Genomic DNA, 25,405 nt, shown 5'->3' on the forward strand with positions numbered 1-25,405 from the left:
ATATTAAAAAATTATCAATACTTCCAGTCAAGCATGCACATTAACATTAGTGCTTTTAGATAAATCATCACAGTCTATATTCCCTAATTATTCCATTCTTTTCACTGACACAAGTTTAGAAAAGAGAACTACATTAAAAAGCCTAGCACAATAAGAGCTGGGAATGATCATGCTGGATAAGAATTGAGTGTTAAAAGTAGGTAAAGGGATATTCTTGATAACCTTTCAGTATTAATACTGTAAAACACAATGCCCAAACAGAGAGAGAGACAGAGAGAGAGGTAGAGAGAGACAGAGAGAGTAGAGGCAGGCAGGGAGTTTGGGATGGGGGATAATGGGAGGGAACCTGGGGACACTGGTACTGGGAAATGTACACTGGTGGAGAAATGGGTGTTGGAATACTGTATGACTGAAATCCAAGCATGAACAGCTTTTTAGGGTCTATCTCATAGTGATTCAATTTTTAAAAGATTTTTTTAAAAATTCTAGCATTGACTTCTACTTGATATAGCATCTTAATTCCACAGATAATAATAAGTTTTCATTCCAGAGTAGGTTATTGAGACTCAAGTACTTTTGGCATTTCAACATGAATATGCTTCATATTTGGTTCAAGCAGGCCAAGACATGAAAGGAAATAAAAATAGAATTCAGAATCTCTGCACATTTCAGATACTATCCATATTCCCAAATAAAATTAGTCTTATATTGCTGTAAAGCACAATAATGATACCTTTAGCAGGAAATTTAGGATCTGACTTCATCAAATAAAAATATTGCTCTTACTTTGTCAGGTATACATTAAGAAAGATCAAGAAATGAAGACATCAAATAACACTAAACTTAACAAAGCATAAATCACAGGAAAGAAGAAATTAATTCCAGTGGACTTGCTAGACTTATTTGACCAGTCATAAAATTAATGGAACATGTTTGTATTAAGCTATTTCTAAGGCAGCTGTTAGCTGGTGTCTTCTGCCCACTTATCCAGAATAAATTGGTGAGAGCCAGCTGAGGTGAGGAAAGGGTTTTTGAACCAAGAGAATATAAGTTCTGTTAAGCCATTCCTTTGGCATAAGAAAAACATGACCCTGATTTCCACATCCAGTTATCTCTAGAGTCTTTCCTCAGCAGCATATGGTAATGAACACTATGGTTCATTTAAGGTGATGAGGCCAAAAACTTTAGGTTTAAGTCCTTGTGCAATGTGCTAGCTATTTGATCTTCAGCCAGTATATAATGGCTCTCTCACCCAGGAAATAAAATAACTGTCAATCTTAGAACAATTTTAAGGCCTAGTTGAGAGAATGTACATAGAAAGTGTGAAAAAGATCAAGTGGCTTATGGTAAGCCTTTACCAAACCTGCTAGTACTATTACTACTCTTGCAATTATTATTAGTTTTCTGAATCATCAGACTGTGAGTTTGAAGTTGTAATCAGGTGGTGTTCCCTTAAATCCAGGTTTATAATTTCTTAATAGAATGAACTGTGATCAGTTAGCCTTTCTGTTACCCTTCTATATTTCAAAATGGTGTATGAAAGAAACACCTCAAAGCTTCCCAAAGAAAAAGGAAAATTAGTTTTGCCCCCTGGGTTGGTTATACAAAAATATTTGATTATCTTTGTTTGTTTAGGGGCCATGGCCAGCTATGCTCAGAGCATAATCCTGGCTTTGTGTTCAGGCTTCACTCCTGGAAGACATAGGGGACCATATACAGTGCCAGGAATTGAACCTGTGTCAGTCACTTACATCCCCACACTATCTTTCTGACCCCCAAATGATGATTTTTGATCATCAAATGATTTTATGTTTCTTACTTGATGATCAACAAAAACCAAAAACAATTTATTAATTTTACCTGTGCTCAAATACATAGCATGCATATTGGGTATAAATAATCTTTACTGTTTGCAACTCACTGACATCTTCAATGGTTCTTTTAAAATACAATAAAACACTCATGTGCTTTACAAGACCCCTCTTGAATCTGACTGTTGTTTACTCCACATGTGTTCTAGAACCTCACTGACATCTTGCCATGCCTCTTTGTCCAGGAGCCTGCTCTGTTGTGTCCCAGGCTTTTGTACATGAAAATTCTTCCCTCTGAAAGTCTCTTTTCTTTCTCCTCTCCTACTTTCATAGCTTTTCTCATGAGTCTGTACATTTCTGAAGTTTGATAAAAACATCTGGCTATTGACAGTTCTCCAAATATTTTACTTTTGAAGGGCAGGGTTGGGGTCATACACAACAGTGTTTGGATGCCACTCTCAGCTCTGTGTTTGGGAGTCAATATTGGTTGTGCTTGGGTAACTATGAGACTCTGCAGATCAAACCAGGGTTGGCCAAAAGCAAGGCAAGAGCATCACCCTCTGTCCAATCTCTCCAATACTCTATGGTCTTTTCCTATTGATGGTAATCTAAACCAATTAGCATTAAAAATTATTTTTATTGATGTGAATGACCAAGTTTTCACCATAAACATCTGCCAAATTTTAGTATCTGCTTGTATTTATGATAATAGTGGTGCTCTGTAGGGCCCAATTATAAAAGAATAATGATGTACTTAATAGGCATATGCTGTCTAAATCTAAAGAGGGCCAATGAATCCTCCACTTGTATGAAGGTACCTCAGCTCTTCCACTATTTTGTTTTTGCCACTGTAGAAACTCTACTTCTACTACTCCTACACTAACTCAGCACATTAGCCACTAGGACCATCCATTCTCCCATGAAAAACGTGACTTAATTTTGTCGAAATGTGAACAATCATACCAACCATGATGTAGAGGGACAGAAAATGTCAGGCTCAGGAGCAGATGGAGTGTGCCCAGGAAAATATCACAGCCAGTAGAAGGCGTGACCATCAGAACAATAATGTCATTTCTAAGGTACTTTGATCACATGACACATTTGCATAAACTGAAAGCAAAACAGTTATGAGGAAATAAATTTTGAGCTTATTGAGTGCAACATGTTTGGGAGTTTTAAGCAATAATTGAGCCCCGTTTACCTTTATCCCTCAACTGACTCTAATCTGAAAGGAAATCAGAAGTGCATAGTTATTCCAGTTGGATCAAAGCAACCCAGCTGAGAAAAAAAAACTACCACTGAAACTATGAACACATCACCATTGAAGTGGGTTTGTACCTAGAGGTTTTAGTTCTCCTTCATTAACGCTGGGCACATATTCTGATTTTGAGTAGCTGTGGTCTGATTGGGAACTCTAAACCCTGGTTAGAAATGCCACCCCACCTCCCATATCCTAGTAGAGTATTTTTCCCAAAAAAGTAACCCTCTTCTTCAAACCTGTAACATCTCAATCAAAAATGTTTTTTGGCTCCTGACTGGGATACTTCTGAAAGGAGACACTGCACTTGCTCTTTCCAGCATTTCCCTCCTCCATGGCCCTCAGCCAGTCCTTAGCTCAAGCCCTCACCTTCTGTTCCCTGGATGTTTGCAAGAAGCTACCAAGTGTTTTCAGTCTGGACCACCTCCAATATGTCTGGATTGCTATCAGGGTGATCTTTCTTACACACACGAGATCATTAGACACAACTTAATCTACACCCACTTATAATTCTTTGATAGCTTCCGAATGCCTCAGAATGGAATCCAACTACTGACCACATCCCATAAAGTCCTTAAAGATGTGGAATTCTTTTCTTTCCACCCTGTACCACACCCCAGATAACCCAGTCAGGGAAATCTATTTTCAGTACATTCATATGTATGTCCCTTTGTAAATACCTTTCCCTCTTTCTGTAAGTCTTTCCTTCTCTCGTCCCTCCTCCTCATCTTTCTACCTCCTCATTTAAGTTCAACCTGGCAAACTCCTATTTATTCTTAGAGAATTGCTACTTCTTCGGGAGCATTCAGTGTTTCTCTGACAGTTTCCACAGTCTGGTCCAAAGCCTCCATTATTTAAAAAAAAAGGAAAAAAGAAAAATCAACCTCACAATATTTTATTGATTGAATCTTATTTTTGTGACTAGGCTAGTTGCCCACAAATCAGTGAAAGACAAACCATCATACACTATAAATCTACTAAATCTAGCATCATATGGTTATGCCATGTAATTCACTTGAATCCCAGGATACCCTGTCTACAATAAATTTGATTTCAACATTACCCCACAAGAGTTTCCCTCAACCACTTAAATTGCTGGCTTGTTGTCAAGCCAATATCTCAAGTAAAATATGTTCAGTTCTGTTTTATAACACTCGACAAGTAAGTTTGCATCCTAATAAAATTCTGCCCTGATATTGTTCTTCTAAAAATTCAGTTGTGGTTCCTCCCAGTCTCAATGATTAAGTTTGAATTATTTAAGCATTTAAAACTCTCTTTCATTTATTTCTACAACATATTTCTAAGTAATAGCAGGTAGGGCGTTTGCTTTACACACAGCCGATCCAGGTTCGATACCTCCGTCCCTCTTGGAGAGACTGGCAAGCTATCAAGAGTACTCTGCCCGCATGGCAGAGCCTGTCAAGCTACCTGTGGTGTATTTGATATGCCAAAAACAGTAACAACAAGTCTCAAAATGGAGACATTACTGGTGCCCGCTCAAGCAAATCGATGAACAATGGGACGACAGTGCTACAATGAAATAATAATTAACATTTATTTATAGTTTACTATCAGGTACTTTTCAAAAATATGGATTACCTTCATAATCTTAGCAGATGTATTTATATATTTCACACCCATACCCATCTTTACCTATGGGAACTTTACCAGTAATTAAGTCTTTAAATCCTCAGAACAAAATTATGTGCAGGAACCATTAATACATTTCTCTGAACATGAAAGACAGAGAGACCAAGCAAAAAGTTCAAAGTAACACAGCTCACAAACTTTTGAATTACAACGCAGGAACCTCATTGGGGAGTACCCGTTTGACACACCATCTGCTCTGATAGGCCAAGCCTTCCTAGAATTGTGCTCTTGTCTTTTGTTCCTGCTTTCCTTCCTTTTTTTGGAAATCTGACATCCTCTGCCCTTCTCAAATTCTCATCCTTCACAACTTGCCAAGGTGATGGCTCAAATACTACAGGGCATGCATTGTGTGCAGGAGACTTGGTTCAGTTCCCGCACCACAAGATCCCTTGATTTTTATCATTAAAATTGGGCTTCTTTTAGAACTTAATTATGTACTATCTTGCACAGTTCTTAATCTCATGTAGACCTTCTGCCCTTTCAACAAAATTATCAGTTCCTTACAGGTACCAATTAGGTAGCTTACTTCTAAGAGTAACTAAACATTGTCACTGAATCACACACATGCTTTATAAATTCTTATTGAATAGAAATCTAAAACAAACTAGGTCCCTCTTCCCATAAAAGATGTAATCAATTGTATCCCATAGCCATTCTGCAAAAATTAAGCAAACACTCTAAATAAATTCTCATTTTTCTGAGTAATATTTAAGTTTTTCCTGGTTAATTAGCATTAAACAGTGGAAAGAACAGAAGAACATTAGAAGTGAGAGTTAGGGATAAAGTTTAAGTCTCCTTAATTGAGACCACTGGAATAGACCTCTTTTTGAAGTAACTAAAAAATAACACTAGTTCTTCCTTGCATCAGTCACTGAAAGTCACTTAATTTATTTCAAATTTAATTTGTGTTTAGCTTAATGGTTCAGATCCACCTTAATCTGGATAAATGGGTGTTATGTACTACACAGCAGAATCCTTTTGGCAGTATTCCCACATGTGGCAATTATTCCACTGTATTTTTAGTAACCTACTTTGCTGTGTCAGCTCCACTGGTTATTAAGGTGTTAATCAAAAGCTCATGACCATATCTTGCTGCCACATGGAGAGGAGTGTTGCCATCCTTATCCACACAGTCAATTTCACCACCTGCAAGAGATATTTGAATTGAGAATAGCATAAGGATTCAAGTTGATCATTTACTACTCTCTGTGTTAGTTACCCATGTTGACCAAATGTTGATTTCTTTTCTGTTCTCTACATCTCTGCTCTGAAGCACAATAAATGCTTTTCTTTTCTTTTTTTTTTTTTTTTTTGATTTTTGGGTCACACCTGGCAATGCTCAGGGGTTACTCCTGGCTCTGCACTCAGGAATCACTCCTAGCAGTGCTGGGGGACCATATGGCATGCCGGGGACTGAACCTGGGTTGGCCGTGTGCAAGGCAAACACCCTCCCCACTGTGCTATCGCTCTGGCCCCATAAATGCTTTTCAAGAAAATAAGTTGTCATCTGATGTGGCAGTATTATTAAATGTGCAAAGTGGGAAACATATTAGAAATGCTTTTGAAAAACCTTTCCAAATTGTCTTCATTTAGAATCTTACCCCTTTTATATAACTAGATTCCTGCTCAATTGAAAAATGCAATCAAATTCCATAAAATATAATACTAAAAACATTCCATTTAAAATTTTTCCTACTAAATTGAGGACCTATGTAGACCTTATACTAAGACATAAGAACCAAAGGATTCAGGAACATTTTATGTTATTTCATTATCTAGTTTAAAACATGATGATCAAAATGACTAAAAGTGTAAAATATAAACTAAAAGTCCTACATTTATAAAAAAACTATCATATTAATAATCCAAAGTTCTTTAAATTATATTTCATCTTATTGTGTTTGTTTTTCCCAGTTCTTAATTTTGTTACATTTCTTTTTTCTTTTCTTTTTTAATATATACATACACACATATGATTGATCGATATATTTATTCATACAAGTGAAAACCACTTAGAAATAAGTTAAATAGAGAAAAGACCAATATGATAATAGTAGTTGGAAATGATCACACTGGAAAAAACTGAGTATTAAAAGTAGGTAAAGTGATATACAGGGCAACCTTTCAGTATCTGTATTGCAAACTACAATTCCCAAAAATACAGAAAGACAGGGAGAGAGAGAGAGAGAGAGAGAGAGAGAGAGAGAGAGAGAGAGAGAGAGTGAGAGAGGAGGGATGGGGGTGATGGGAGGGAAATTGGGAATACTGGTGTTGGAAAATGTATACTGGTGGAGGGATGGATGTTGGAACACTAAGTTTCAGTCAAAACCTAAGCATGAACAGGTAAGGGTCTATCTCATGTAACAGGTAAGACCTTTGTAAGGGTCTATCTCACAGCACTGGTGAAGGGATGGGTATTCGAGCATTGTATAATTGAGATTTAAACCTGAAAACTTTGTAACTTTCCACATGGTGACTCAATAAAAAAATTTTAAAAAATTTTAAAGAAAAATAAAAAAGAAGTAAGTTAAAGATCACAGCATTTCACCCCTGAGAAAAAGGACATTCTCTCTCTGAGGCACAATTCAATCCTCATACCAAAAACACTAACATTGACAAGGTAAGTTTAGGTAATATATAATATATACCATATATATTATATAATGCATATTCAAATTTATTCCACTGTCTAAAAAATGTACTTCATGACTCTGTTTTTATGAATAGGATGAAGTCAAAGATTCAGATTATATTTGATTGTCATGCCTCTTTAATTCTTATAATTAGCCCATATGACCACCTCTCACCTCTTAATATTTTTGTTTTTTAAAAGAACACACCTGCTGATGCTCAGGGGTTTCTTTTAGTTCTGTTCTTGGAGGTAGCTCCTAGAAGTGCTAGGGATCAAACCCTAATTCAAAACATGCACCCAGCCCATTGAGCTATCTTTCTAGCCCCTTCATTTAGTTTTATATCTTAGGCCATGGTTATTTTAGAGAGCATGCTAGAGTTATAGTGAGTGGCCCGGAGTTCTGGAGTGGTCTAATTTTTCTTTTTTAATTGACTCACCATGAGAGCAGTTACAAAGCTTTCAGGATTAAGTCTCAGTCATACAAGGATAAAACACCCATCCCTTCACTAGTGCACATTTTCCACCACCAAAAAGCCCGGAATACGCCCCATCCCACGCCCTTCCCCCTACCTGTGTGGAAGATGATTTCCACACTGTTCTCTCTCTACTTTGATTACATTCAATATTTCAACACAAGACCCACCATTATTATTTGGGATTTTACTCCAACACTCAGATCTGCCAAAAGGGCAACATTAGACAATTTGTTTTCTACTGCTGATTATGACTAGCATATGATGTTGCACGGCTGCAATGCCGGCCACGTGATTTTGGAATTCTGAAGTTTTAATAACTAAACCTGGAAGGATTTCAATCAAAAACCGCTGGGTTCTGAGATATGTTTCTGAGTCTCTGGGATCATGGCCGTTAAGCAGCTTGCTTGGTTGCCAGAGAAGTGATTATTTCTTAATTATTAGACTCAAGTTAAACATTTTGGCATGTTGTTGTTTCAGCCCTACTATTTCAGTGGAGAGGGAGTAGGGAAGAAGTACTAGGTAATTTAGTAAAGACAACTGGTCATTTTAACTCTCCAACAAAACGGCTGGTCAATCAGAGAGACCACAGAAATAGTGATGGGACTATTGGCCCTCAGAAAGGGAACACAGCAGATAGGTATCTTCTCTCTTTGACCCTATGCTCACGCCTGGACCGCTGGTAGCCTCTTTCTGACCCTCACCTGCACCTGAGCAGATGGCAGGAAAGCAACAGTTTTCGGGTGAATTACAACAAAAGAACGTCAAAGGAAACAAGAGTCATGAGGCCAGAAGCCTTGAGAGGCAGACCATAGAGCAACAAGACCAGAAAGAAGACACAAGTTATGGGGTTCCTGCTTCAGATTTTAGACTTGAAATTTATACACTGGACCAAGATCAGCAAAGGGACAAGACTTGCTCATTGTCCACTGGAAGGGAAGGACACCCAAGATATAGGATGGGTGAAGTAATCCCAGGAAAGATCAGTGAGGAGACAGGGTGAGTGACATTGGGGAGTGACCTACAATAACCTACTTCAACTGTACAATAAACTAAAACATCATAAGCATTGGGAGAGTTGTGTGCATGTTCAAGGAGCAAAATTCAAGGAGCCCCTCAGGAACTAACCAGTTAGTTTCACCACTGCAACTTTTCAACACACACATGAGATGAAGTTACTGGATAATGTAGTTCTGGTTGTTTGCAATGGGTAGTTTCCATCTGAGATCATGTGAAAGTTCTGGAAATAGATGGTGGTGACAGTTCCACAGCACTGCTAGTGTACTTAGTATCACTGACCTAAACACTTAAAAATAGTTGGGACAGAAAATTTGGAGTTATGTTTATCTCACCACATTAAAAAGAGCTATTTGAGAACTTGGATAATGAGATGTGTGCCAGCATTCTCCACTGCAAAAATGTATTCTCCCTTCTGAAATCACCAGCATTTCTGTGGTAATGCCTTGAGATTGTGCAAATATCATATTTCCTAACTAATGTTCCCACAGTGATTTTAGCATATGCAGGGAGTATTTTGTTCAAAAGTTACCCATACTCATTATTCTGATATTTATAATATTAATACATAGTGATATTCATCTGATTCTATTTTTAATATTTTGCTGGGTTTTAATTTTATTATTATGCAAGCCATTTATATGCTTTTAAAAAAATATTTATTTTATTGAATCACCATGTGGAAAATTACAAAGTTCTCAGGCTTATGTCTCAGTTATACAATGCTTAAACACCCATCCCTTCACCAGTGCCCATATTCCACCACCAAAAACCCCAGTATACCTCCCACCCCCCACCCCCCACCCCCGTCTGCGTAACTGATAAAATTCACCCCATTTTCTCTTTACCTTGATTGCATTCCATATTTCAACACAAAACTCACTATTGTTGTTGAAGTTTCCCCCCCCAAAAAAAAACAGCCCTACTGACAAGGAAGCATTTGATAATTAGTTTTCCATTGCTGAGAATGAAGAGATATAAAGTTGGCGGTTTAGGATTTCTGTATTTTAGTATTTTAGTTATTAAGTCCAGGGAGATTTATGTTAGAAATTGCATCATTTCCCTTCCTGGGGCAGTATGGGGCAATGGCTTAGTTCACAGCCTAGAGACATGGCTGCAAGCAGTTTCTGGGACCAAAAGTAGTCTAGCTGGCCTCCGGATCGTGGTCAATCAGCAGCAAAGCCCATTTACATGCTTTAAAAGTGTCTGACTACAGTACTTTCTTTATAGACCCCGAAACCTTTTCCTTTCTCTTGAAAATCTTTAAAATTCAGTTGGAACGCCAACTAAATACTTCTCTTATATATACATATATATATGAAGGCTGTAGGTTAAATGTGACAATAATTGATAGTGAAAAAACAAATGTTTATGAGTTTAGGAGAGTATGTCAGATGGGGTCACTTAAGCATTCATTTTAAATTGGTTTTTCATTTGGATAAACAAGAATGATTATTTTATTAAGTTCCAAGGAAGACTCATAAGCCAAAAAGTCAAAAATCTCACAATGACTCATTCTAACCTATCACCTGACTCTTCTCCTTCAAACTCTGTTTTTAAATCTTCTGTTAGGAAAACATTAATCTTAGAATGTTTGGAGGAACTCAGGCAGTTGCCCAGTGCAAAGGCTGCTCCTAGCCCTTTTGCTCTTGTAACATTTCTTTGTCCTGCTCTTTTCCCTACCTGGCTGTGATGATGACAATAAAATGGCTGACTAGTAGAGGCAGTCTTCATGCACTTACAACTGAAAGAATAAATAAACCAAAGCCTATTTTGGTAAGATATACGATTATTTTACCAAGGTCAAATAATTTGGGACAAACAAATCTCTGAAGAGCTAACAATCCAGAAGGAAAAGCAGTCAGACAAGCAGAGAAACGCAGTAGAAAATCCAAACACCAGTTATTTAACAAAACAAATGACAGAAAAAAATGTTCCTCAGTTGCATGCCCAGTTGTATGAGGGAGTAAACCAATGTCCCCAAGAGGGATGGGCACTCTGGGTCTGGGTGTGTAGTGAGCCACAATGAAAGAAGCAAATAAGCTCCTAAGGATGTGAGTCTAGATTTTTCCCAGAAGGAAGCCAAAGAATAGGAGAAAATAAAAGAGCTTCTCTTCTTCATCCTAAGAGTATTTTTTAAAATGTCAAATGGAAGACCTCATATTACTCACATGTGCCATGAATGCCAAGAATAGTCCATTGAGAGAAGAGAAGGCAAAGTCTCCTTTTACAGAGATAAACTCTGTTCCCAAAATGACTGACTTAAGTAGAATTCAAGTAAAGAGTCTTGAGAGATAGTACAGTGGTAGTACTTGCCTAGTCATGGCCAACCCAGGTTTGATCCTGGAACCTCGTATGTCATCCAAACTCCTAAGCACAGAGTGAGCCCTAAGCACAGAGTCAGGAGTAAGCCCTGAGCACCGTGGGATGTGACTCAAAAACAAAGACTTAAAAGATTTTTAACCATTGACTAGTCCTCCTAACCTGATTTCCCCTGGCCTTGGATATTGGTCTTCTGCTACGTATTTTTATATACTACAAATGAACACAATCATTATATATCTGTCCCTCTCCTGATTTATTTCACTCAGCAGGATAGTCTTCATGTCCATCCATTTATAGGCAAATATCATGACTTCATTTTCCTAACTGCTGCATAATTAAAAAAGTAGGTAAAGTGATATACACAACAACCTTTCAGTAACTGTATTGAAAACTACAGTGCTCAAAGGGAGAGAGAGAGAGACAGAGACAGAGACAGACAGAAGTGCCTGCCATTGAGGCAGGCTGGGCAGTGGAGGGGGGGTAATAGGAGGAAAATTGGGAATAGTGGTGTTAGGAAATATACACTAGTGGAGAGATGGGTGTTGGAACACTGTATGACTGAAACCTAATCATGAACAGTTTTGTAAGGATCTATCTCAGTGTGATTCAATTAAAAAAAGATTTTTATGTTCAGCCAGGGAACATATATAAGTGCAGTAGGTGTGGAGTTCAACTCAGATATTAGACTTCCCTGTTGCTCCATATGCCAGCCATGTAGGCCACAAAGGCAACTACTTCTCTGCCTCCATTTTCCATGCTTCGCATGGAAACACTAAGAGTATCTCTTTCTCACCGGGTGGCTGGAAGGATTTATGTGGAATGCTTAGCCAAGCTCCTTACAGAGGTAAACATTCAACTTGTGCTCATTTTATCATTATATACAATAGGTTATCTATCACAGCTGCTATATCCTCATCATTTCAGGTCTCTGGACTCCTTTTTAGTCCAGAAGCAGAATGGTGAGGCAGCGAAGAATGATATAGGTTCAAAAACAAAGTCACTGATCACAGAGAACAACCGATGGAGTCTCGCTAGGGTCTTGTTCAGTTCAAGCCTAGTAAGAATGTCTGAGATGTATGGAAGTCTTCAAGCTAACATAAAAAACACTGAAGTAGCTTTTGGATCATTGAAAGCAACCAACAGCACTACCACCCTCACTTCCAAGCATGTAGCATGAAAGAGAAAAGATGGACTATGACCTGATTTTATGGATATGGCCAGCATGCCGTAGCCTACAGGAATGGGTTGGTAGGAAGGCAGTGCGTACAAGCTGAAAAACTGCTCTTTCTCTGATATGGTTACTGGTGCTTGAAATTGCTTTAACAGGGAACAAAGCTTTTTAATGCCACCGAGCTAAGGCTCACTGATTAAATGTACACTCGATTTTTTTAATGGATACCAAATATTTTCTTAGTTTTATGTTTAAGATGGTAGATAATATTTCTGAAAACATGTTCAGAAAAAGTTGGAGGTAAGGGGAGTATACAGAGGAGAGATGTTAAGGTCAATCCTGATCATCCTGTTTACTTCAAACAAATAACAGTGGTCCTTTGAAGAAAATGAATGTCAAAAGAATAGCACATCTTTCACATTAGAATGAATGGACTTTGTGCAATTAATTTTCATTTTACCTGCTTGGCTCACTAGAAACGGTTATAATTTCACTAAAGTGCTTATGAATTTCCTTAGCTTTATTGTCCATAATTTTCTTTTAAGAATAATTTCTCGGGGCTGGAGAGATAGCACAGCAGGTAGGGCATTTGCCTTGCACACAGCCGACCCGGGTTCGATTCCCAGAATCCCATATGGTCCCGTGAGCACCAACAGGAGTAATTCCTGAGTGCATGAGCCAGGACTAACCCCTGTGCATTGCCGGGTGTGACAGAAGAAGCAATAAATAAATAAATAAATAAATAAATAATTTCTCTGGCCAGTCTTCAAATGTTAAATGAATAAAAACTTTTTAAAGATGAGGGAAAAACAGGTTCAAAATTGACTAGAATTCTGAGAAGTAGAAATGTGCATCAACTCAAGAGAGTTTAGGATTGAGATAAAAACCTGGATTAAATCTGTTTTTAATTGTTTCTAAGATTTCCTTAGATAATAGAGAGTGAGCTGTCAACATCAATGTACCAACAGATGTCAGCCATGACCCACTGAAGGTAAGGTGAACCATGATGGGAACTGACTCTAATAATTTGGCTACAGGGACAACACAGTGGTGCAACTACGTCACCATTTTAAACCCAGAAAATTACAAGATTATGTGGTTTTTCCAACTTCACTATCAGACCTGTGATTTTATGAACCTTTACATCAAGTACTTACCTGCTTTTCCTCTGACTCATTCATTCTTACCTCTACCCAAGTAGTTTGATGAGTTTCTGCTTAGGGAACCAAGGTAAATTATACCATTTAAAACTAATTCAGATTTGTTGCTGGAAAATGTATCCTATTGATTGTCCTTAGTTTCACAGCAAAAAGTGTAGGAACTTGAGTCTAGATACACATACAATTTCCAGTTTTGAAACTCAACATGGTCTCTGACTGTGAATTGACTCTTCGTGGATTTATGATCTTATTCCTATGATGATTATATGCCTGGTTAAGAGCTTTGAGTAAAAAGGACTGCAAAGGGCTGTGTAAATCCAAGCTTAATAAACTCAAAACAGAGCATCATTGTTCACAATGAAGGGCTGACAGCCAAATTCAGTCAGACCAGGACACAGTTTAAATAATGACCTATAGACAATCTCTCTTACCATTTTGAATGAGGGTTTGTGAACGGGTGAACCTCCCATGGACCGCTGTCATGTGCAGTGGGCTTTTGCCATCTTTACTCTAAAAATTAAAGAAAGCGAAACAATGAATGACATCCCTCAGAATTATTCCCATGCAGACCACCAGCAATGCCCTGAATATATCCATCAAACCTTTTTTAGTACAACAAAAAAATTGAAAAGATGATTTTAAAAGCCAAAGAAAGAGGACATAGACTGATACAAATTATTTTATAATATATCATTTCAAATAAGCATAGGGGAGTGAAAATTACTGGAGAATAAGTGTAAAATTTCTAGCTATACTGATGTCTTTTATTTTTAATTTTTGTTTTTGTCCACACCCAGTGGTGTTCAGGGTTTACTCCAGGCTCTATACTGTGGGCATAGAGTGAAATGAGTCAAAAGAAAAGGGACAGATATAGAATGGCTGCATTTATTAGAGGTATATAAAAATATGGACTGGAGCAATAGCACAGCAGGTAGGGCATTTGCATTGCATGCAGCCAACCCAGACTGGATTCCTCCATCCCTCTCGGAGAGCTCGGCAAGCTACGGAGAGTATCCCACCCGCATGTCAGAGCCTGGCAAGCTCCCCATGGTACATTCGATATGCCAAAAACAGTAGCAACAAGTCTCACAACAGAGATGTTACTGGTGCCCGCTCAAGCAAATCAATGAACAACGGGACGACAGTGCTATACAGTGCAGTGCTATATATATATATATATATATATACATATATATATATATATATACACACACACATATATAGTAGCACTGTAGCACTGTTCTCCCGTTGTTCATCGATTAGCTTGAGCGGGCACCAGTAACGTTTCCATTGTGAGATTTGTTGTTACTATAGAAGTCTAATATCCATGACAGTGCTATACAGTGCAGTGCTATATATATATATATATATATATATACACACACACACACACATATATATATATACACACACACACATATAGTAGCACTGTAGCACTGTCCTCCCATTGTTCATCGATTAGCTTGAGCGGGCACCAGTAACGTTTCCATTGTGAGATTTGTTGTTACTGTAGAAGACTAATATCCATGATTAGGGAAAAAAGGGGTTAGAAAGACTGGTCAGTGGTTGAAACTAACCACAAGTGTGTGTATGTGGGGGGAAGGGGGGCTGAGAATAGGTAAGATAGAAAAGAAACCAGTATGACAATAAGCAGGGAATGATCATGCTGGACAATATCTGAGTGTTAAATGTAAATAGATATTCTTGATAATTTTTCAGTATCAACATTGCAAACCAAAATGGCTAAAAGGAGAGAGAAAGAGAGAGAAGTGCCTTCCATAGAGGCAGATAGACGGTGGGGTGTGGGGGGTGATGGGTAACCTGGGGACACTGGTGCTGAGAAATGTACACTGGTGGAGACATGGTGATGAAATACTGTATGACTGAAATGTAATCATGAACAGCTTTGTAAGGGTCTATCTCACAGCAATCCAATAAAAAATAATAAATAAATAAAAAGAAAACAAATCATCATTTAGGTAAATATCTCTGAGAGTGAAGTTGCGACTACCTGCATCTGAATCACCTGTTTGCTAATCACAAATGTGAATTCTGTACCCTCACCCAGACTACTGAATCTGACTTGGCACCCTTTCATGTGTAGAGAGTCTCCTAAACAGAGCCATCCCCAACATTATTCTGCTGTGAAAATAGAGCTTCTTGTGCTCAGCAGTGCTGGGAGTCACCAAGGTCATATGTGGCAAGTTAGGGACCACCAAATAATACAACACCTCAAATTATCTCTCTGATCCCCAAGTTCTCATTTCTTTTTTGTTTTTTAAATCCCTATTTCTAACACAGCTTCTTTTGTTTGTTTTGGAGTCACACCTGGCAACGCTTAGTCCTGGCTTTGTGCTCAGGGAACCACATGCACAACAAAGCTGGGTCATCAGCTTCATGTAAGGCAAAAGCCCAACCCACTGTATCTCTTTGGTCCCTGGAAGAGTTCACTGAAGCTTGGGTGTTATAGACTGTGAGCTGGGATAACTTATAAAACGCTAAGCTTTCTTACAGAAAAACATTTTATAATATCCTATAGGAATATATCTTGGGAAAAAAATGGGATTGCATATAGTTCACATCAAAGGGAAGAGTTCATCAGAGTGGTAACTGTATCTTGGTGAAAAAAATATAGGATTGTTTTGGACACTGGGAAGAGGGGTGGGCAGGGAAGGTGGAGAAACAGGATTTTTTTCTTTATCTTACGATTATAACCTGAATCAGAAAAGATTGAGAAATGAAGACTGAAATAAGCTTGAGCCTTTACTGAAATGTTATTAGTGGGAGAGGAAGAGCAATCAAGAGGAGGATATTACATCACTCACCACTGTCCTATAGTGGAATGAGTGCTGATTCTTAAGTTTTATTAGCAAACTGATTCCCAAGTCTGGGGTGTTGGCTATCAGAACTGTAGACTGTGTGAAGGAACTATTTAGAAATAAGGATTTTAAAACATCCCCCCTATTTGAAAAAAAAATACAGATCTGTTAAGGAGAATGAAATCAGAAACTGCAGTTTTTAGTAACTTGTCCCTGGGTGGTGCTATTTCTTTAACTTTGGCTACAATATCTCCTCCATGAGCATTCAGTAAAATAGATCGAATCCCACCAACATTTTATTTACTTACTTATTTATTTATGCTTTTTAGGTCACACCCAGAGATGCTCAGGGGTTACTCCTGGTACTGCACTCAGGAATCACTCCTGAAAGTGCTTGGGGGACCATATGGGATGGTGGGAATCGAACCCAGATTGGTTGCATGCAAGGCAAACGCCCTACCTGCTGTGCTATCGTTCCAGCCCTGCCAACATTTTAGTATTTAGATAATATTTTTGTAAATTTTTATGCACTTTTCCATTTCTAGAAATGGCTTTCCCAATTTCCCAATTGAATCCCAAAATGTATTCGTGCCATACAGAGATGTTTCTGGAACCCAATCATTTACAATCTTAAAAATTACATTTACAATCACGGCTGTGCCAGTTCTCATGATACTCAAAATGAGCAATGGAAAATAAATTATCTAGCATCTGTCCCTGGAAGGTAGGCTTGAATGGTGGTGGGAAATTTCAAGCAAAGCATAATGCCCAAAATTAGAGAGAGAGTATAGGAGTAGTCAGAGATGTGGGCCATGGGAACAGAAAGTATTAGTATTAAATACTTAATATTAAGTATTAAGTATTAAAGTATTAAGAGTTTCATGCAGTCTTTTTTTTTTTTTTAATACAATGTGGGCATAAAGGGACCTCAGAACTTCAGAAGTCACTAAAACTTAATGAAGATCAAAATGATAATACTTCGTATTTAGCCTTTTATAAAACAGAACTCAATATATTCAGGTTGACACTAGGGATACCGCTGAGATTTCCTTTATGTTTTCTATTTCTGGTATTTCATGGCCAGATTATAGTTTCTAATGCTAGCTCTGAGCTCATAATCTCCGTATTACTTAGTGCTCCCCATAGACTAGAGGATCCCTAATGATAAACCATCTCCCTTCCTTGGTCAGGTCACAGTTCAATTTATTCCTGACCACTTTTCCTATAACTGAACTCCATTGAATCCCAATAAATTTTTGTTCTAGAAATTAAACCCATATTTTCCTTTGCTTAGAAATTGTGAGAAAAATATTTTAATGTAATAATGGAGGCCATAAAAATAAATTGATGCAACATTACTGCAATTTATTATATAAATAACTTTTCAAAAGTCAAGACATGATATTATTGGATTTTGTTTCAGATTCCTTCTCTCGGCAGATGATAGGTAAGGTTGTGTATGAGGTCTCCTGGTGCAGATTAGAATATTCCACCTACAATCTAAAAATTTTCAGCAGCGGGGCTGGAGAGATAGCACAGCGGGTAGGGCGTTTGCCTTGCACGCAGCCGACCCGGGTTCAAATCCCAGCATCCCATATGGTCCCCTGAGCACGGCCAGGGGTAATTCCTGAGTGCAGAGCCAGGAGTAACCCCTGTGCATCGCCAGGTGTGACCCAAAAAGCAAAAAAAAAAAAAATAATAAAAAAAAATAAAAAAAATAAAAAAAATAAAAATTTTCAGCAGCTCAGAGAATGAAAGTAACCCAGTAACCTGGAGGTTTCCCTTGGTTATCTGATACAGAGAGCTGACTAATTACCTGATGTCTACCCTAAAGGCTTCCTGTTTCTCAACATTTAATCCCTTTGTTCTCATGGTATTCTGTCTACCTTAAATGCCCCCTTTCTGATATACCCTCTATCCTTTGTTATCTCAACTGAGTACAATCATTCAAGTCTTAACACAAAGGCAACTTCCACTTCTGACTTGTTTCTTACAGCTTGACTCACTTTATTACCTCTTTCATGTCATTCTTCACATTATCCTTGCCTCACGGGACTCCGCACCAGGCTGTTTCCACTTGGGGCATCCCAGAGGGGGGCTGGTGAGAGCCCTCCCCACCCCAAGGGACCCAGCCCTGGCAGCCGACTTCCACTACCCAACCGCCGCCATACTCCAGGCTGCTTTCCACACGCTCAGGCCGAACCTCACGCATGAACAAAGTCCCACAGAACCCAGGAAATGGAGAACTTTGTGATCTTCGACTCTGGGCTCAATGGGACCAGGAACAGAGACCCTCTGTCTGCTTCCCCCAGTCTTTGGTGATCCAGGGGTCACACCCATAAGCTACCTCCTACCGGGGCCAGATAACTCCTCATCAGCCACCCTCCAGAACTCACAGCTGCTTTTCCCCGAAGGGAGTATAAAATGAGGCCCCCATAACCATGCCAGTGGACTCCACACCAGGCTGTTTCCACTTAGGGCACAGCAGAGGGGGGCTGGTGAGAGCCCTCCCCTCCCTAAGGGACCCAGCCCCGGCAGCCAACCTCCACTACCCAACTGCCTCCATGTTCCAGGCCGCTTTCCACATATTCAGGCCGAGCCTCATGCATGACTGAATATATTCCTGGACCACATGGCCGCAAGGGAAATAAATATATATGCCTCGTAGAGACCCCAGCAAGCTACCAAGAGTAACCTGCCCGCACGGGGGAGCTGGCAAGCTCCCCATGGCATATTAGATATGCCAAAAACAGTAACAGTAAGAGGTCTCATTCTTCTGACCCTGAAAAAAGCCTCCAATCGTTGGGAAAGATGAGTAAGGAGAAGCTGCTAAAATCTCAGGGCTGGGACAAATGGAGACATTACTGGTGCCTGCTCAAGTAAATCGATGAACAACGAGATGACAGTGATACACTTACAGTGACAGTGATCCTGTAATTACATTATCTCCTTACCCTTTTGAAAATTCCTTTAGAGCAGAGGTTTTTGTTTTTTTTTTTTTTTAAATCTCATTTTGAAGTACTTTCCCAGGATCAAGCAGAGGTCAGTAGGTGGTACCCAGAAAGATTGCTGGATACAGAAACTGCCATACGGACCAGGTCAGTGTTATGTTATAAAGCCACTACTGGAGTTCCTATATAGAGAACTGGGCCCTACGTTCCTTGTAGGCCCATAGCAAGGTTGAAAATGACCTGAAGTCATTAGATTAAGCTTTCTTTTTTCTTTTTCAGTACCACTGTTTTACCAACTCAATATTCAATTTCAGTATTAATTTCTGTGCTGAGACAACATCTATAAAAAACAATACCAACTCTGCAACATTCACTGAACTATCAGGGGCATATGGTATCACCACTCCTGAAAACAGCCAACAATATTTATGGAGCATCCCAACACTGGACAAGGCTGCAGCAATTAAGATACTAGGAGTTACAGGTTATGAAAACATGACATCATTTACAGCAGTTGAATTTGCTGAGAAGCTTGTGCAAATGTACTTAGGACACCAAAAGAGGCTAAAAAAGTCATACCTGGATGTTAACATCTGCCCCATTGTTGACTAGGAGTTCAAGACACAAAGCACCATGTGTGGAGGCTGCTGCAAAGTGCAAAGGGGTGAACCCACTGTTGTTTGGCTGGTTCACATTAGCACCATAGTCGGTCAGCTCATTAACGACAGCATCCTGCCCATTGTAGCAGGCAAGGTGAAGCGCTGTGTTTCCATAGACATTGATCTCGTCGATCTGTGAAAGTTCAACACACAGCACTTAAAGTACATTGTATACACACACACACACACACACACACCAACACACCCAACACAATTTTCTAGAGAAAGTATCCATCCATCAATGTAATTATGTAATTATGTATTTCATAATGTAATTGTAATTCAGTACTTTCTCTATCCCAGTACCCCATCCTGGGGAAGCCTGTTAGTCTGAGGTGAAGATAAACAAAAGGTGAATATGGAGAAAAAAAAGTGAACCTGGGAAGAACCAGCTGAGGTTTCAACATGTGCAAGAGGGGATATGAATGTGAATAGTAGGGCTGATCAAAACATCAGGGGAAACCAGAAAAGAGTATCAAAATACGAAGAGAAAGAGTTGGGAGAGGCAGAGGCTGTTGCTGCAGAACCCAAAGCCAGAAATGGGGTTCTGCTGCCGGACACCTCACAAGGAAGCTTTTCTTTTCTAGCCCTGAAGCTCTCCCAGGATCCCTCTTGCTTTCCAAGCCTGCCCTGCTGCTGCAGGACTTCACCTCCACAGTCTCAGAGCTGCAGCTTGCTTTTCCTTCCCTCCAGGGACAGAACATTCCACAGTCCCATCTCTACTCCCATTCCTCTCATGGAAGAACCCTGGCGCTAGGCTGACTGCTCCAGCTCAGCACTAAGCATGTGCATGGTTCGCCCCTGCCACACTCACTCCTTCACTTGCTCCTGCCTATAAGTCATATCTTGGGCGGTGAGTTCCGAGAGACAAGGCACCCTCACCAGTCCTTTAAAAATTCCGAATCTGTATCACATGTAATATATAAGTTTAAGTATTTTCTATCGGTGTAGATATAGTGAGTTAGTTAATTTCTAGTTTTCCTCTACTTAGTAGACACATACTGTCATCAGGTGCCAATGTTAAGTCAGAAAGATAGGATGCAAAAAAAAAAAAAAGTAGAGTTTTTTACCTGTTGAATCAAAATGCAAACAGGATTTAGTTTTTGGATACAGAACAAAAAAAACATAAATCTTCTAAGAGTCAACACTCTTCTAATGTGACCCAAACTAAAATAAGTAAAAAAAGAAAATTTTAAGGTGTGATGGAGAGAGCAAGGTATCTGTGGGTAACTGGAGGGACTCTGACACCGGCGGTGGGTTGGGAGCTGAAATAATGAATGCGCCAAACTCTGCTATTAAAAGCAGAAGGCCCTAGGCAGTGTACAGAAAGGTTTCTAGATAAAGAAAGTGCCATAAGGCCTAGGTCAATGTTACATCATGAAGTCACTATGGAGTACCTATCTAGAGACTGTGAAACATTCCTTCTAGGGTCATACCAAGGTTGGGAATGCAAGTCAGGTCACCTAAATTTTATATATATATGTATATATAAACTTACACATCCATAAGACTTTATTTCAAAATGACAGAATATCCACAAATACACTAGGGGACAATACATTCATCATAGCTCACCTCCACACCCAGATTCAGGAGATGTTTGACAACATTGATTTGCCCGTTGGAGGCTGCAGCATGAAGCGGGGTGTAACCCTTCTTATCCTTACACGTCACTTCTGCACCGTGGTTAATGAGCAATGCCACAACATCCAGGTGGCCTTTACAAACAAAGCAGAAAAAACATCATTAACATTTATAGGCCATACAATTTGGCAATACCTTCAACCCCAATTATTAGCTTATACTGGCACCAGTACATTCCTGGGCAATTTAGAAAATGCTGGTTTGTGCTTATGCATTGAGTAAATTTCTGCGGTGTGAGTATTATGTGACAGGTACTAGGTCAGTGCCTGCGGAAGCTGATTCAGATGGAAGCCAATTCAAAGGGATCTAGAAATGATGCCTGTTCACAAGTAAATTATGAGTTTCGCCTACTGGCAGATCCTCAAAAATCTGTGTGAAAATGAGAGCAACACTTTTGAGACTAAATACCATCCCTCACTGAAGAGTCCACTTAAAGCATTGGAAAAACTAATGAAAGAAAAATTATCAGTCAGAATGCCTCTGGATGAACACTAAATCATATAAATTGCTATTATTTTTTGACCCATAAAAATTGCAATTTCAAATGGCTTAAATTAGAAGTATTCTTGTACATTAGTCACTAAACAGAAAGTCCTCTACTTTGGTGTAGTTGACCGTTATTTTGTTTTTATTTTATTTTTTGACCTTTATTTTGTAACTACAGATTATTTGATGTTTTCAAGTCAGTGCTGTAAAAATAGTCGATAATAGAATGGTAGGCTACAAGAACTGACTCCAAGGCCTAAAATATAGTGTGTGTCAGTGTGTGTGTATAAGAAAAATAGAAAAGTGTGTAGTGTGTCTTCTGGGAGTATATCCCGAGGTGCAGAAAAGCATAGCAGAAGTGACACCTGCACCTGTATGTTCATTGCAGCACTGTTTACAATAGCCAGAATCTGGAAACAACCCAAGTACCCAAGAACAGATGACTGGCTAAAGAAACTTTGGTACGTCTACACAACAAAATACTATGCAGCTGTTAGGAAAGATAAAGTCAAGAAATTTGGTCATAAATGGATGGTCATGGAAAGTATGCTAAGTGAAGTGAGTCAGAAAGAGGAACAGACATAGAATGACTGCACACATTTGTGGAATATAAAATATCATAATATGAGACTAACACCCAAAGACAGTAGAGACAGGGCCAGGAAAATTGCTCCAATGTTAGAAACCTGCCTTATGAGCTGGGGGAGAAGGCAGCTGGGATAGAGAGGGGGTCACTAAGTCTATGATGGTTGTAGGAATTGCTCGGGATGGGAGATATGTGCTGAAAGTAGATAAAGGACCAAACATGATGGCATCTCATTATCTGTACCACAAACCATAATACCCATAAGTAGAGAGAGAGTAAGAGGGAAACTGTCTGCCATAAAGGCAGGGGGAGGGGTGGGACACAGGCTGGGGAGGGATACTGGGGACATTGGTGGTGAAAAATGTACACTGGTAGAGGGATGGGTGTTTGATCATTGTATGACTGAAGCTCAAATATGAAGGCTTTGTAAGTGCTGCTCAGGGTGATTCAATTTAAAAAAAATTTTAAAAGAAGTGTAGTGTGTGAGTGAAAAAGAAGAGTATGTATGTGTGAGAAATAAGGGGGTGTGTGTGTATGAGAAAGAGAGAGAATTTCAATATGCAAATGAAATAGAGGTGTGTGTACATATGGTGAGGGGTGTGAGTGTGTGTATGTGTGTGTATGTTTTTGTACATAAGAGAATGAAACAGGGGGGAAAAGCTTAGTCAACTTGTATTATAAAAATTTGATAATTCCCACCTCTCAACTTGTATTTAGGAAAAAATATTTTTAATTTCTAGTGTTCAGGGGCCAGAGTACTAATACAGAGCAATTGCCATGCACACGGACAACCTGGGCTCGATCCTCAGCACCACAAATGGTCCTGAGCCCACCAGGCGTGATCCCTGTGCACAGAACTATAAGTAAGCCCTGAGCACTGTCTCGAGTGGCCCCAAAACAAAACAAGAAAACTAATAATGATTTCTAGTGTGTAATCTTAAGGAATATGTTCTGGTTTTATTCCTTATATTCTCAAAATAGTAATATACACATAACTATAGATGTATATATGTAAACATAGATGTATGTATTTTTTCCCTATTTACTAATAAATACTTCCGGCTGCCACACAAAGGGTGACTTGATAGCTTTACAGAAATTCCAGGGGTGAAGTCATAGATAGTATAGCAGGTAAAAGATTGCTGGGAGCCATCATCAGCTTCAGCTATCTAAAAAGTCCATGTCACCTTTGAAAAATATTTCTGAATGCTTTCAATGTCTTTAGTATCTGGAATTTAAGTCCAAGGATTCCTCCAAACTGATCCACTGCTATATCATTCTTCCATACCTGCCCCAATTCACTCTTCCTATAATTAATTGCATTTAAATAATGATAAGAAGTCTGTATACTTGCTTAAAGTGAGTCACAAAGGGCAAAAATATGCTAGGAGGATGAGGCAGAGCGATTGTACTATAGCCAGGGTGCTTGCCTTACACCTGATAGACCCAGATTCAATCCCTAACACCCCATGTGGTCCCCAAGCCTGGTCAGTAGTTATTCATGAGCACTGAGTCAGGAGTAACCCTGAGGACTACCAGGTACTTCCTTCAAAATAAAACAAAACAAATTTTTAATTGAATATATGTATATATATATTATATTTGGGGGGGTTCTGAAGCCATAGCACAGTGGGTAGGGCGTTTTCCTTGCACGTGGCCGACCCCGGTTTGATTTCTCTGTCCCTCTCAAAGAGCCCAGCAAGCTACCAAGAGTATCTCGCCCGCACGGCAGAGCCTGGCAAGCTACTTATGCCGTATCTGATATGCCAACAACAGAAACAAGTCTCATAATGGAGACGTTACTGGTGCCCACTTGAGCAAATCAACAAGCAATGGGATGACAGTATACCGTGATACATTGATATATTATATAGGTATATAGAGAGAGATAGAGGGGAAACCAAAATTATTTGTAATTATCAATCTCTGGTGATAATAAATCTCCAGTGTAAAAATCTCCCCTACTGTTTTCATTTTACAGATATTTTACAAAAATAAGCATATTCATGTTTATGACCCATTTTAAATTAATGTCTTATAAATATCTTTTAATAAATGTCATTGTCATCATCACTACAGTGACTCATGGTATAACAACTCAATCTGTTGCTGAGTATTCAGGTTGTTTATAACTCTGTGCGGATAGAATCCTCTGCTTTTTAAAAAATGCAGGATATTCTCTATTACAAAGGACAGATATTAGTTCTTATTTTCCTACAATTCTACTCAGAGAATAAATATTGCTGGGATATCTCATTTGTTAGTTGTATTTGTGCCAACTAGAGTAAAAACAAATAAAAATGAAAAATGTTCTTCTCTTTTCTGCTCTGTCAGAGGGGGCAAAAGTAAGCTATAAGTCCTAGCAGGATGATCTATTGCCACTCTGGTCACCTCAATATACATAAAAGCCAGGTAGCAGGAGAGGTTGCTGGAGTGATAACACAGCAGGGATGGCTTTTACTTTGTATACAGCCAACTCGGGTTTGATCCCCAACATCCCATAGGGTCCCCTGAGCACTGCTAGGAGTAATTTCTGAGTGCAGAGCGAGGAGGAACCCTTGAGTATCACCAGGTGTTACCCAAAAAGAAAAAAAAAAAAGAAGGGGTGGAAGTGTCTTCTTTTCCTTCATGTTTTTTTCAAAATTTTGCAAGTAGGGCTGGGTATATAGCACCGTTGTACAGCACATGCCTTGCACATGTGAGGCCTCGGGTTTGAATCCCAGCACCCTACTCACACGTGCACTAATAGAATTCGTGTCCTTA

General features: G+C 39.1%; 1 protein-coding gene across 4 annotated transcripts in view; it reads right to left on the minus strand.

Annotated features, from left to right (window-relative positions):
• Positions 1-25,405, minus strand: part of ANKRD44 (ankyrin repeat domain 44) — a 341,805-nt gene that overhangs the window by 106,213 nt on the left and 210,187 nt on the right. For all 4 annotated transcript variants that reach the window (XM_055122139.1, XM_055122137.1, XM_055122138.1 and 1 more), the window contains exons 7-10: positions 21,502-21,644; positions 19,847-20,059; positions 13,929-14,007; positions 5,751-5,865 (exon numbers count right to left, since the gene is read on the minus strand). In XM_055122139.1, the coding sequence (XP_054978114.1) occupies positions 5,751-5,865; positions 13,929-14,007; positions 19,847-20,059; positions 21,502-21,644 (550 nt within the window). The remainder of the gene's footprint in view (positions 1-5,750; positions 5,866-13,928; positions 14,008-19,846; positions 20,060-21,501; positions 21,645-25,405) is intronic.

Source organism: Sorex araneus, chromosome X (assembly GCF_027595985.1).
Source record: "Sorex araneus isolate mSorAra2 chromosome X, mSorAra2.pri, whole genome shotgun sequence".
Lineage (NCBI taxonomy): Eukaryota > Metazoa > Chordata > Mammalia > Eulipotyphla > Soricidae > Sorex > Sorex araneus.